This window comes from Pundamilia nyererei, unplaced genomic scaffold, assembly GCF_000239375.1.
Source record: "Pundamilia nyererei isolate P.nyererei 1_Seehausen unplaced genomic scaffold, PunNye1.0 scaffold00080, whole genome shotgun sequence".
NCBI classification, from domain to species: domain Eukaryota; kingdom Metazoa; phylum Chordata; class Actinopteri; order Cichliformes; family Cichlidae; genus Pundamilia; species Pundamilia nyererei.
Window position 1 is genome coordinate 260,146 of NW_005187481.1, and position 14,825 is coordinate 274,970.

General features: G+C 41.2%; 1 protein-coding gene across 18 annotated transcripts in view; it reads left to right on the plus strand.

The window, feature by feature from the left end:
* The window catches only part of tspoap1 (TSPO associated protein 1), a 75,280-nt gene that overhangs the window by 47,205 nt on the left and 13,250 nt on the right, over positions 1–14,825 (plus strand). For 13 of the 18 annotated variants that reach the window (XR_001290433.1, XR_001290434.1, XM_013912060.1 and 10 more), the window contains 16 exons: positions 4,011–4,094; positions 4,236–4,325; positions 4,455–4,577; positions 4,664–4,768; positions 5,005–5,055; positions 5,819–5,851; positions 6,302–6,322; positions 7,847–8,027; positions 8,496–8,600; positions 9,023–9,228; positions 10,529–10,635; positions 10,725–10,834; positions 10,921–11,808; positions 12,637–12,663; positions 12,850–13,001; positions 13,103–13,576. Coding sequence is in view for 16 of the 18 variants with exons in the window: in XM_013912060.1 (XP_013767514.1) it covers positions 4,011–4,094; positions 4,236–4,325; positions 4,455–4,577; positions 4,664–4,768; positions 5,005–5,055; positions 5,819–5,851; positions 6,302–6,322; positions 7,847–8,027; positions 8,496–8,600; positions 9,023–9,228; positions 10,529–10,635; positions 10,725–10,834; positions 10,921–11,808; positions 12,637–12,663; positions 12,850–13,001; positions 13,103–13,576 (2,757 nt within the window). In the remaining 2 variants the exon portion in view is untranslated. The remainder of the gene's footprint in view (positions 1–4,010; positions 4,095–4,235; positions 4,326–4,454; positions 4,578–4,663; positions 4,769–5,004; positions 5,056–5,818; positions 5,852–6,301; positions 6,323–7,846; positions 8,028–8,495; positions 8,601–9,022; positions 9,229–10,528; positions 10,636–10,724; positions 10,835–10,920; positions 11,809–12,636; positions 12,664–12,849; positions 13,002–13,102; positions 13,577–14,825) is intronic. The other 5 variants (XM_013912062.1, XM_013912069.1, XM_013912061.1 and 2 more) reach the window with 5 other exon arrangements.

Sequence of the window (14,825 nt, forward strand, 5' to 3'; positions counted from 1 at the left end):
TTTATATTTATTTTCAGCATCTTTTGTTCTTTGTTTTAGGTATTCCCTATAGAGTGTATTTTTCTTTTTACATGCATTTTGTAAACCCTTAGTGAGCCATGGTCTATCTGAATATTTGTGCTTTCTGTTGTATTTTATTGTTGGACAGTTTTTATCGTACAACTCCATGACAATTAATAACACATTGGCCGTAGGTCCTCCTTAAATGCTGAATTTCCTTCATTATCATCATCATCATCTTCTGTGTCAATTACTGGTGCAGATATCTTTATTTGTTTAGAAGGTAAATACCTGGGCTGTAAGCTCTTTTACTCTCTGGTTTATGTTGTTTTTTTATGATTGGTTTTATTGTACTGACTTTGGTGGTGATGTATTGTATTGCTATTCAAGTGTGTGTGTGTGTGTGTGTGTGTGTGTGTGTGTGTGTGTGTGTGTGTGTGTGTGTGTGTGTGTGTTCACACACACACACACACATTTGTGGGGACGAACAGCCCTTATGGAGACCAAAATTCCAGTCCCCTCAAGTCTGAAGGCATTTTTGAGACTCAAAATGTGGTTTTAGTGACAGGGTTACAAGTGGGTTATGGTTATGGTAAGGGTAAGTGGCTAGGGAAAGCATTATGTCAATTAGATGTCCCCACAAGATATGATTACATGACATGTGTGATTGTTTGTTTTGTTTGTGGAGGTCACTTGTGCATGTGTCACGTGTTCACACAAGTGACAAACTTTACTTCACTTTACCTTTTAATATGTCAGTATACCAACATTCCTTAAGTGCTGCATGGATTGTTCTGCCATTCATCAGAGAACATTTTTAAACCTGCTATCTGCTACCTTTTTGAAAATATGTCATTGATAAGCTATTGGTTTAAAGTTGGGTAACATTCCTGTCCCTGTGATGGTTTTCACTCTTTTCTTCTTTGGGAAGCCTCGTGTGATTATCAGCCTGGACTATTCCTCCTCAGCCAGAAGACTGAGGATGACAAAGAGTCATCTTTGTCAGCCAACATTTGGCTATAATGTTTACATTCAGCTCAACTGTTATTGCACACTCATCTCAGAGTGTTAATGGCAGGACTGTGCATTCACTGTGTTTGTCCTGACTCGAACAATTTCATCTTAGTCTCAGCTGAACCAAGGAGGTGCTTCCAGGTTTCACCGGACTTCTTTTCGTGTTGTTTAGCAAAGTTTAAACATTGCAGTTGTGTGCCATAGAGCAAACAAGCCTTTCTTTTCTTGGAGACTGTCTTAGGAGGCTGATGTGACAGAAACTCAGATTTCATTGATAATTCCTCTTCCAAACTGTTCTGTGCCATTCAAGGAGACAAGGCCTTTGAAGATATTTTTTGTTTTTGAAGCCATTCAGACTTAGATGCCATCTGATGGTTGCAGGGCTGCAGTCGGCACCAGTAACAGCCTTAATTTGGGTCGAGGATTGTCCAGTGTCTTGACAGACAGGCAATTGGATCCTCTTGCTCAGTGCTGTTGAAATTTTTTGGGGTCTTCCACTTTACTTTTTTGTTCCATAACCCTCAGGATCATTTAAGAAATTCCAAATGACTGTCTTACTGCATCTCACCTCAGCAGCAATGGCGCGCTGCGAGAGACCCTACTTATACAGTTCAACAACCTGACCACGTTCAAAAAGGGAAAGGCTTTTTGAACGTGTGACTACCTGACGTGACTACCTGACAGAAAATGACAATGAATCCACATTTTTGCACAGATTAGGCATGTGGTCCTAACCCATATGGAAAAGAAATAGTAAAAACTTATATGATTTACTCATGAAAGTGGCCACTTTCTCATCACTTTCATATATTGTTTTAGTAAGTATCCAAAACATACAAGTTTCATTTATATAATTTTTCAAGGGATCTTGTGATGGACCGAGTTGAAAAACAGGAGTCCCAGGAATTATTAGAAAAATATAGTTTCCATTTATTTAACCCCCAAAAATTATATTTACAAGAGTAATAAATGTTGAGCTCATAAAAGAGGTCAAAGAAACAAAACTGAACTCCAGCAACAACTGCAAACTTAACAGACCAAATGACTGCTCAAACATACATAATTGACCTAAACATGAAATGACATACAAGGGTATATATAATGGCTGATCAGACCATTGTGACACATGAGGGGGTAACAAACAAACACAATCATAAATCACAAACAATGCAGTACAATCTAGTTTGTTAATAAACTAAACACTAAAGAAGAAAATCAAAAAACCCCATTAAACCCTAAATATTTAATTAAATACAAATACTTTTTTTTTAAAGTAAAGAAAACACACATTCCCCCCTTCAGCAGGAAGTGGTGGTGTAGTCCAATTATCTTTCTTCATATTTAATGGTTTCAAACCCAAACCAACTTTTGTCCAGCAACTACCAGGGATGATGGCAGGTAAGAAATAAAAAGACAAAGGTTAGTCAGAAAGCAAAGAAAATGAAGTAGTATGAATACATAAGTAAACTAAATGTGCGTGCTTACAAATAGAACCAATGTATCCAAACCAATCAATAAAGTTATTGGCAACTAAAATATATTACTATGTTCAAATGAAGAATGAAAATACAAAAGTTACCGACTTTAGAGTGTGGCCACGGGTTTGGCCATCACAGATCTTACATCTGTTTTCACTCTTGTATGCTTTTCATACAAGTTTCACACAAGACAGATACAAACTTTATAAGATTTATATATATCTTTTCCATATGGGAAACTTTTGATCAGCTGTAAAACAGCCAGTTTCATTCAATAAATTGCATGCTCAAAAAATGTTTTCTCTCACTCCCATTTCTTCTTGTTGCATGTTGAAGCCCTACTTTGAACATTGTTAAGATGCAACCATGCAAAATATGATTTTATTTTGCCATTTTTCAACTGGTCTTAAACTTTTGATTGGGACTGTACAAAAAAAGCAATAAGTATCATATTATGTTATGAGTTGTGTTATCCTAATAAGATAATTAACAGTGAAATAAGATAGATGTTGGGTCCATGTTTTACAAAACTTTATTTTCTTCCCCCTTATTGTCAAATTGATGCTTGAACTTTGTGAACTTTGAAAGAATTTTTGTGATCTTTCTAGTTTAACAGAGTGACACAGGCAACTTAATCTGTTTTGATCAGGTAACATTCTCTGAAAGGATGATCTTGCTAATATCGTTATTTTTAGAGTGAAAAAGGACCACGTGCTGAAGAATAAATTCCCCTCCTTGTCACATTGTTGCATCTGTTTTTCAAAATAAAAGTCTTGTTTTCTTCATATTTATAATGTGTGGCATAGCTGTTTTAAATATTCTAATGGAAGTTACAAAGGAACAAAAGTGTGAATCAAAGGATACCTGCGGTAGTCATCACCATGGAGACAAGACATTTAGTGTGACAATGAAGCTCAGTGAGAAATGTTTTTGTAATGTGACCATGTTGTATTTGAATTCCACACAGTACAATCAGATGTGGTAGTTTAGCTTCCCAGCTGTAATGTGACTGTTAGTCAGGCCTTCAAAAGAACGCAACTCAAACACAATCAAGAAAATCAGAGCACAGGTTGTAGTTTAATTATCTTTATTGTCTTGCTGTGTCATCCCTGGTGAGAGTACAGTGTCTCTTCCAGTCAGCTGCTGGTGGTCTGCAATTAGCCTCTGTCCTGTAGCTCCCACATCACAAACACAGGGGTAATGCTTGATTGAGGTCCTGGAGCCACAGTGAAATAAGCTGATTTCTCCTATGCTGCTCCTGCATGTAAGCTGCATTTAGAATAATTAAAGGATGCTAAGCTTTGTAATGCCTCATTGCTGTCCTGTCAGAGGTCACTATGGAAACTGCAAGGATTGTATCCCATTTTGCAAAATGTACATGATGCAAATGATTCCTATTTATTGTTATGTTTTTGTATGATATATTATGTGCATTTTGAGAGTTTTAGTTTAAAGCCTGACCTGAGTTTCCAAATTAAAGATTAAGTGTAACTATCCTTGTTTTTTCTCTTGTTTCAGGAAAGTGAACTGAGCAAGAAAAGAAAAGAATGTGAAAATCTTGAGCATGAAGTAAAGAAGCGACAGAAGAGATGTCTGGATTTGGTAAGTGAACCTTGTGCTCCATTGTTTCCTTCTGTCATACTCTCTTTAAAGCACAGCTGCGATGGACATAATGACAGCAGAGGGGTAGACGTGGATTTCCGCATGTTTGTATGAGTGTGGTTTTGTGTTTTTCTGGAACAGGAGAGCCAGCTTGAGGATGAGCGAGGCAAAAATGAGCAACTAAAGGAGGAGGCAGATCTCCTCAGGAGGAAGGCACAGCTGCTCGACCAGGTCGGTGACGCTGCTCGAGATATATAGGTTTTATTTTGTGTATAAAAATCATGTTTTTGGTCATCATCACTGACAGTTGTGATAACCAATCTTAATGCTATGATGGGATAACCTGCTGCTATTTCCCAGACTCGGGCTGAGAATGAGGAGCTGAGGGAAGATCTCTCTGAAGTGACCGCTCAACGCAATTCAGTTCTCGAGGAGAACCAGAGACTCCGTGCCAAACTGGAGAACCTAGAGCAGGTCCTAAAGGTACTATCTGAGTCAGATGCTTGGTGCGCTATTGTCAGTTTTGCTCCTTAGTGTCCCTGCTGATAAACTCTTTTCCTTCTGAACAGCATATGCGAGAGGTCGCCGAGCGAAGGCAGCAGCTGGAATTGGAACATGAGCAAGCACTGGCTATCCTTAAGTTCAAACAGGATGAAATCAAAAGGTTACAGCGGGTAAGAAATACAGCCTTGAGTTTTTGGGGGGTTTTTTGGTTTCGATCTTGCTAAAGTCATGCTCTCATAGCCTGTGGGTTACTTTCAGTGTAGTTAAGAAAAATGGGGCACTTTGTCCAGCAGGGGGCAACCTTTGGGCACCAATAAAGAATTTTGTCAGTGCTGCTTGCTATGCTGTGAAAGTGAATTTTATGATGAAAGTTTACCGTGAATTGAATGTTTTTTTTAATCATCAGGCTCAGTTATTCGCCAAGAGGGAGCATGAAGGAGTGGTTCAGATGCTGGAGGTGAGTGTATGTGACACTATTATGTCTGCACGGGGAAGCACAAAAGCAAGTAAAACAACTCTGTGCCAGACCACGCTTTTGTACTGCCAGACTGCATAGCCCTGAGGTGCTTTCAAGCATTTAGGAGGACTTAGGATCAAATCCAAAGCTGGCAGTGTCACACAAAAGAGTGAAGCATTAAAGAGTAACAAGAAAAAATGTCTCTATGTGACATACACTAATGTATTCCTTTCAGCTTAAATTCACTGAATAAAGTGTTTCTGTCTTTTAAAACAGAGCAAAATTCTCACCAGGTTTTTAGTAGGTTTAAAGACATTTCATTCTTTTTTTAGTAGGTCAAAAGACGATTCATTCTTCTAAAGAAGCCTGGAATTATAATTTACTGGGATCTTTATTCTTATCTAAACACCTGGCTGAGAAGCTGTGGCAGAAAGTACTTATATTTTTGTAGGTCTAGTAGGCCTGAAAACCGTTTGAACAGATGGCTCTTCTGCTGCTTTGTGACGTTTGTGCTTGCTCTCTGTGTCAGCGTAAGAATTCAAAATGAATCCAGATAGCAGATGACAGTTGAAATCCCCCTGCCTCTGATTGGCTGCTGATGCTGAACATTAAAAAAAAAGAAACTAAAAAAGGAGGGAAAAAATCAAAAATGTCATCATCCACAGTTGATGACTTTACATTCCTGTTGTCTGTGTTCCTTATTTCTCACGGTTCATTTTGCTGCAAGAGTTTGTTACTTAAAGCAGTGTGTATTTTATTCTAGGAGTTGACTCAGCTCGTGTTGCGGAGAGAGCTGGTAGAGTATAGTTGCTCTGTTTTCAAAATGCCTAGTTTCCTTCCTCTTGGCTGTGTTTCTCTCACTTTCTGTCTGTATTTAAACCAAAGCATCACAGGAGAAAGTCTCTTTCCCTCCCAAGAGCCCATGTTTTACTTGCCAACAAAACACCCAGCCTTACTCACTCTGTTGAAAAACAGTTTTTGCTAGATTATGGTGTGTGTGTGTGTGTGTGTGTGTGTGTGTGTGTGTGTGTGTGTGTGTGTGTGTGTGTGTGTGTGTGTGTGGGCTGCTATGGGCTGAGAGACATTCTAGTGATTCTGGCTTGTGAGCGGATTTCCTTGCTGACCTGGACTCTGACTGCTGTGTTTCTACTCTATTAATATTTAATTTAGTCTTTTCCAGTTTCAGTGCTTCACACACATGCATTTGCATCTTTTCTTTGTGCTTTGTGCCTTTTTTGCTAAGCAGAGTACACTGGACTGCATGCAGGTATTTCTTGAACCTCGTGTTCAAGAGCTTTTTATCTTCTCCTCAACAGGACCTCCACCCAGCCCTGGTCCTTAGAACCACCAAAACCCCAGTTGCTTTTATTTAGTTCCTTGAAATTGATGGAACTCTATTCAACATTAATTAGTGTAAAACAGCCCCTCAGAAATGCTTCACTTGTGAACAGTTGCTCATCTGAGGCTGTTGCGTTTCTCTTTTATTTATTTATTTTTTTTATGGTTACCGATTTGCATTTAAATCAGGTCATTCATATGGGGTGTAGGGTTAGGGGTTAGTGTATGTGTATAACACATTTATCACTCCCAGCTGCACTGACAGCACTTACTACAATTATCGGGTTGTTTAATCTTATTCCATGTACGCAAATAGTCTCATTGCCATTTAGATTAGATTAGATAAAACTTTATTAATCCCTCGGGTGGGTTCCTCCGGGAAATTTGGTAAATTTCTGATAGTATTCATCTGAGGTTTTACAAATGATTTGCGTCAGTGTTTTAATACTCATTACCCCCCAGCTCAGTGCAGCTAGATAAGAATCGACTACAGGCTTTGCGTAGGTGAGCACTAACAGGAAATGTTGTTCAGACACTTTCGTGTGAAGGCTTTTGTCAGATCAGCCTGCCAGGAAACTCCCACCGCAACCGGAAGTGAAATCAGCTACATTTAGAAACCCAGTAAGACAGAAGCAAGTAGTGTTCTGCCAAATTACCCCGCTGTCATAAAAGTGATTGCAAGCCGAGTGTTAAATGGAAGCAACATGTAACACCTCATAAATACTTTACTCCAGTTTCCCCTCCCCCTTTGCCTGCCTCCCTTTTTCCTTTCCATTTACCCAGCCAGTCTTTGTCATTTGTCTTTGCAGATTCTAACAAATGATGTAGGGACTTGTAACATTGTCTGTCTTGCAGAAACCCATATTTGCGTTGTGGATTACGTTATTTCATGCATTCATTTGTGTTTGCCACATTTTGTTGTCCTATTTGTCCATCTTTCAAAACAGTCATAAACATAAGAAATCAGATGTATCAAAAGTAAATGGCCTGCATTTCTATAGCGCTTTAATTAGTCCCTAAGGACCCCAAAGCGCTTCACACTACATTCAGTCATTCACCCATTCACACACACATTCACACACTGGTGGCCCTAATCATAAAAAGCTTTTCCATAGTTTCTAAGGAAATTGATTTAATTGCATTGAAGGTTTCTGCAGGACACTGACGGTGATAGATTGCTGATTAAAAGGAGAAATCCACCTTACTGCTCACATCCCAACATTCACACACTGTACTGATAACTTAGGCAAAGCTCATTCGCTTGTAGACATCAGGTTAAAGTGTGTCCAGAAGAAACCTAAAGTATGGTAACACATCACACAGTTCCACCTGAAATGACCTGGTTAACAAATTGAGGACATCACATCTAATAGTGTTGAAAGGTGGATTTTCTCACACACAAGTCACACTGGCACTGTTTGTGTGCATTATATTGGTTCTGCCTTCTGTGTAGTCGAAGGTACGAGAGCTGGAGGAGAAATGTCGAAGCCAGAGCGAACAGTTTGGCCTGCTGTCCCAAGAGTTGGAGAAGTTTCGAATGCAGGCCTCAAAGGTGGACCTGGCCAGCTCTAGCCTCCTCAACAACCCCACCCTGTCGGTTCTGACCAACGGGGTGGGCCTGACTACAGAGCGAGGTAAGTGGTTGCTTCACTTCACTTGCTTAATGACCAAAAGGAAAATCAAACAATCTGACTTACTATGTCTTGTTTCAAGATAATTTGCCAAATCATTGTTTAACAATAATTTTGCTTTCATGTTATAGAATCGTAGTTGGTGTAGTGGACACAGATGATGGCTTGGTAAAGAGCACTGAGCCACTTATAGAAAAGAGTTCTTTAAAATTATCCATATATATAATGATCAGGAATGCATCTCTCCAGATTTTAATTTCGAGATATTTTATCATTGACTTCTGAACAATAAGGACACAATACACAATACCCAGTCCTTCTTCTTAATGTGACGTTCTCTCTTTTTCCACCTTTGTGTGTTATAATGTAACCTCAATCCCAGCAGCAACAAATACATAGTGCAAATCTAGACCAACTCTTTCCTACTGTGTATATCCAACCCTTTTCTCTTACAATGTTCATGTGTTTTAGACTGCACTGGTGGCTCATGGGATATGGTGACTCTAGGTGAAATAGCCTTTTGGAGTCTCGAGGGAGGTGACACTGTCTCCTGCCCCGAGGGCAATGACCCACTTGGTATGCCCGCCGTCTCTGTTACTCATAATATGTGTTGGACAGTGTTACAAAAGCACCGCATGCGTTGACCTGTCATCTTACCTGCACGGTCACCGTTAACAGTCCAGCACCGTAACAGAGCTGATCTGTTACTCTCACCATAGCATGAGACAGTCAGTGTGTGGAGCATGGAGCACGTTAAGTCTCTTAACAGTCCTCGTGTGAAAAATGTTGTCTTTATAGTGTGACCACTGACAGATGAAGATAGGACTTTTTTTCCTTCCTCTTTTTAATCAGCCATGTTCAGGCCTTGAGCCCCCTGCATGTCAACCAGTGACTTCACATGCCTAGCTGCTCGTGGATTCAACCAGGTTATGCAGTAAGAGGGCTGATGTATGTTCACTAGATAGTGGATTATCCTCTGCCTCTCTCTCTCTTGCTAGATGTGGCCACTGCACTACGCATGGGGGCTACCCCTCATGCTGCAGGGCTATCCAGGGTGGAGCGATCGCCTGTCACCAAGCATCGAGAGCTGCCCACCATCAGCGTCAGCAAGTCAGGCTCTTCCTCTTGCAAGTCAGAGACCACGCACCTCACGCCCAAGTCTGACACCCATCTCAGTCCGCACAAATCAAGCCCAACTCACGAGGTACCAGCAGTGAAGACGATGTGTAGTACATCACTTTTTTCTCAAATCAGAAAAAATGCTTTCATGCATTTTGTGTTTTTTTTTGTTTATTTTATACATGGTTCATATATTAATGTTAATATGATATAAATATGTGAAATTTCAACACAGTCTTATGTGAAATATAATTTATATTTATACAGTAAAGTTGTTTTAAAGCTGACACCATTAGCTAATGTGGCTGCTACATTTGAAAACCACCATCTGTATCTAGTAAGTTAGCCTAACGGTTGATAGGTTAGTTTGAAGCACTTCATCTCTTCATCCTGATATTCTCCTTCTTTGTTTCGGCACACATGAAAGCAGATCGAGATTACCACACTGTTTGCATGGATTTAATGGATTAAAAAGCTCCCCTTAAACTTGTTGTCATCTCACGTTAGTGCACACTGTAACAGAAGAGTCCAGTGGAGTATTTTGGTTTTGCTCCAAAATATTTAGCATGTTTGTCCTGCCGGTGTGTGGTCCTGCATGCTATGCAGCCTGGTGGTCTTTTTATCCAGTCACTCAACTGCATACAATCAATAGAGCTCATATTTAGTGAGATAATCCACTCAGCTCTGTGGATTATAAAGGGTATACAGTAGTTGTTTGTGATTATCCTTAAAAAGTGCTGTTATTTCTTGCAGGTAGCCATTTATACCAGGTATTAACTAGCTCTGTAGTAGTTCTGTTCCTGTTTGTATTCAATAAAAAGGGCAAAAAGTCACTCGCAAACAAAGTGATTTTCTTTGCAGTCATTTCCAAACAGGCATGGCTTTATCTTGTGGCCTTTTAAGATAAAATGTGTAAAGCATATCATACTCGTGAAATGTGCTCTCCTTTTGGCAAGAAAATAAAGGACATCTTGATACAGAAGAAAGAGTTCATGCTGGCTAAAATAGGTTAAGAATTTCCACTAAAGAAATCTACTTGTTTAGGTCAGCCGCAACAATAAATGGAGTAAATTAAGCAGTAGAAACAGCTTCTAAAACACCTCTCTGTAATAAACTTTGAAAGATATCTGACCTATAGGGAAAGACTTGTTCCAGGACCATTGTGTTAGCTTGCAGAAGATTTTGATTTGTGTACGTAGCAAATTGTGGCACTTACAGCACAGTGCTTGGTCATCCTAGTTACCTCACTTTTATTGCAACTGCAGTCCTATAGATTTACTTTATTACTAAAGACTAAAAACCATTTAACTTTGCTCTTACTTTACTTTTAGCCTGTTCTTTTTAGATATGTCAGGTGACTGTCTCTCTGTTCATGCTGTTCTCAGGTGGACACAGCCAGTGAAGTAGAGGAGTTGGACATTGACATAGCCCCAGCACCTTGCCCAGCCAGCAGAGGAGCAGCAAAGCTTCAGGTGTTTATTGCAAGATACAGGTAAGTAATTAACTAACACAGGGGTTGTTCTGGTGAACATGAAAGTATGTGATGGAAACGATTTCATGGAAAATTTTTATCTCCCCCAGCTATAATCCTTATGATGGTCCCAATGACAATCCTGAGGTGGAGCTACCACTCACTGCTGGAGAATACATCTATGTATATGGAGACATGGATGATGATGGCTTCTATGAAGGTATGGGATCTTGTCATTTTTTTTGTAAATCTACAAATCTTTACTTTCCGGTCTGTAGGACAGTGTTTTATGGTGGCTCCTTTCAGGCGAACTGATGGACGGACGGAGAGGGCTGGTCCCCTCTAACTTTGTGGAACGTGTTTCAGACGACGATGTCATGAGCACTCATCACCCAGAGATGGTGGACATGTCCCATAACTCGCTGATAGACAGCAGCCTGCACAGTGCCATCCACCAGCATCGTCTCCACGTGGGTGTCAGCACCTCAGAGAGGACAGAGGCCTCTGCTGCCTCTGGCCCTGCCTCTGGCCCTGCCTCAGCCCCCTCAGATTCAGCATCAGCCTTGGCTGTCCCAGCCCCCCTCACCAACGGCCTAGACTTGGACTTGGAAGAGGTGGGAGTGGACATTGTGCCTTACCCACGTAAGCTCACCCTCATCAAGCAGCTTGCCAAGAGTATCATCATCGGCTGGGACCCTCCGTTGGTGCCGGCTGGGTGGGGCAATGTGTGGAGCTATAATGTGTATGTGGACCAGGAGCTGCGGCTCAATGTGCCCTTCGGTGCCCAGACCAAAGCAGTGCTGGAGCGGCTAGACATAAACCTCAAGGCCTATCGTGTGTCGGTCCAAAGCCTGACAGAGAAGGGTCTCTCGGACCAGCTCCGCTGCAGCATGCTGGTCGGTCGGGACGTTTCCGTGGCGCCCACGCAACTGCGCGTGGAGAGGATCACCGCTACCAATGCCAACCTGACCTGGCTGCCCAGCAACAGTAACTATGTGCACATTGTGTCCTTGAATGACGAGGAGTGTGAGCTGGTGAAGGCTGGCTGCTACTCGCTGTGCCTCAATAACCTATTGCCCAGCCTGCAGTACACCGTCAAAGTGGAGGCACGGCCGCACCGCACGCCATGGGAGTTACCCGTGGAGCGACGTGAACACAGAAGTGCAACGATCACCTTCACCACACTGATGGCAGGTCAGGACTTACTCTTTTATCTTTCTGACGGCTTGTCACGATTTCCGGTATCACACGTGGTAAAAGCATTTAAGATGGACGTGTGTAAATGCAACACATGTAAGGTTCGTTCAGACTCAAAGATGGGGGTTTTTGCAGATTAATTCTATACCTCTATAAACTCAGACAAATCATCGCATATATCCAGTAAGATGATTATTTAATCTGAACTTGTATAATGAACTCAAGACCTTTCAAATCATTTTATTTGTCTGTGTTTTCCTGAATCTTTGCAACATCTTACCAGAGCTTTGGCTAGATAATTTATCAAGCCAGCTTCCTTAAGACTTTTAAGTCTAATCATATGTACATGTCACTTTGCTCTTGGCAACGTGTCCCCATCAAATTGGTGAGAGAGTTACATTATTAATGATTGTAGGGAACACCTCCCATGACTGTACTGCTGGTACAGGCAACCCAAATGAAGATGAAAATCAAGACTGTAAGCAAAATAAAGACAGTGTGAAAATGCAGGGTGAAGCAATGCATCATTTTTATATCAGTATTTCTACTGATTTCTACATTATGTTAACAGTGAAGGGAAGAGAGGTTTCAAAGATCCTGTGGATTTATTTACTCTTGTAAATAAGTAAGCTAACAATAGTATGTTAGTATAGTCACTGTTCATGCTTTGTGTTTTTAATTATGGACTCATATGAAGTTGGTACCGTTTTGCCAGGCAATAGTATTTAAGATTTCAGAAATGAACTACGCTATATAATGTATAATCATCAGTGTGATATATATTTGAGTTGCATCTCTCCAAATGATCCTTCAAATTTGCTTAAGTTCCATGCCCTCAGTCTGGGATTTCAGGTATATGCTTTTCTAGTGGCCATTAGAGTAATAGATGGCAACTTTCTTGGTAGAAACATGTCCCCATAGTAAACATTATTCCTCCTCCAAAGCTTTGTATTTTCAGTATGAGTCATTTACTCAGTCCTATGTTCAGTTTTTGACATGCTTCTCTTTATTTTGCTGTGATGTTTTAAATCTCTGCAGGCCCCCCCGATGCTCCTCTGGATGTTCAGCTGGAGCATGGTCCATCTCCTGGAATTGCTCTCATCAGCTGGCTACCAGTCACTATAGATGCTGCAGGGACCTCCAACGGAGTCCGTGTAACTGGATACACTATATATGCTGACGCAAAGAAGGTAAGAACTTCATGTCTGTTTTAAACTTAAAATTGTAATCTTGATTTTAAGACAGTATTCAGATATTTAACCAAAGTCTGATTATCGTTCTTCTATCCAAGGTGCTTGAGGTGTCTTCCCCAACAGCTGGTAGTGCCCTCCTGGGTCCCTCTCAGATCCACTCCCTGCTGGCAGCTCAGGAGCTCACTGTCCGCACCACATCCGCCCATGGGGAGTCCTGTGACTCTCTGCCGGTTAATGTGCCCTCAAAGCTGGCTGCCATCATGGCAGGCCCGGCTGTCACTGCCCCACTTCTGCCACCTCTGCCCTGTACTCCAGTAGGTCCCAGTAACCTGCCCCCTTCACCATCCTATGGAAACTCTGCTGCCAAAGTGTCCACGCTGCACAGCTCTTTGCCATCAGAGATACATATCACTGGCCTCACAGTGGAGGCTGCTGCCAACTCACCTTCTGCCCTCCGTTCAGAAGAACTCTCGTCTTCCTCATACGTGAAGGCCTGGGCCAACCCTTCATCTGCTGCTGCCTTGGCTGTTGGCGAGGTCACATTATCTGTAGCCTCCACCATTACCCCAGTGGTGAGCCATACTCTTCCATCCTCCTATATATGAGAGCCCCTTGAAGGTGATAGTAATAGATACGCAGTTTTTCAATTTCCTGTAAACAGTCTGTCATTGTTGTTTTAACCTCCTAAGACCCAAACTCTTTCATGGCATGCATTTTTAATTTCTCTTTGCTATTTGGCCTGATTGGGACCTGGTGAATGTAAAAACAAAGAATTACGTGAATTTTTTAAAATCAGATTTTTGTTTCTGAGAAAAATGAGATCCACATATGAGGACATTTGCTTTAATTTTCGATAGAACAGTGGCAGTATAATGTCCTCGTTTGTGGATATCAGGCCCTCATAGAGCAAAATTTAGTATTTTGGTCTAGACAACCCAAAATGTGATGTCCACATGGACAGGTCCTAGGAGATAAAGCAGATTTTTCACAGCACTTTTTGTATATCTTTTTAAAAAATTATCCTACTTAGCTGTGCATTTCTTTGAATCTGAGTATGCTATTTTTAACTATACTATATATAACTGTACAGTATTCTTTTTTTCTTATCTTCCAAATTTGGCCTTCACACTGCACATTTCTTGTTTTTTATTTTAACTTTTGTGTGAATCCTCATGCTCCATCTGCCTCTGGACTGTGCTGCTGGAACACATGAATTTCCCCACTGTTATATGGAGCCAAAATAAAGACTAAAAATGAATTACATGCATCATTAATTCAACTGAAGCCATGTGTAATATGAGCATCAATCATTGCAGCAGTGTTTATATCATACAAAATAAGGAAAAGCACAATAGGTGCCTGAAGGGAACTGTAGCACTTTACCTTCACTACATGAGTTCACAATTTGTTTGTAACCACTAATAGATATCTCTGGCTCTTGACAAAGGCGGTCGCACTTTCTCCCTCTCCCTTCCCTTATCTTTCCTGCTTGGCTTTCTCATGTCTCTGTCTAGTCTTGTCTGCTTCTCTCCCTCTACCCTGGAAGAGTCTCAGAGTCTGTTTTCTAAAACCTAAAAAAGGAATTATGGATTTGATCAACTGGTCCCTGAATGCAATTGACACACTCTTCTCGACGAGAAGCCTGGGTTCGGGAGAGCCCATTGAAGACATCTGTCTTTTTGGAATCATGATAACAGGGTTCTTGCTGATCGGCGCTGGCTTGGCCCTGGCTTGGCCCTGGCTTGGCCCTGGCTTGGCCCTGGCTTGGCCCTGGCTTGGCCCTGGCTTGGCCCTGGCTTGGCCCTGGCTTGGCCCTGGCTT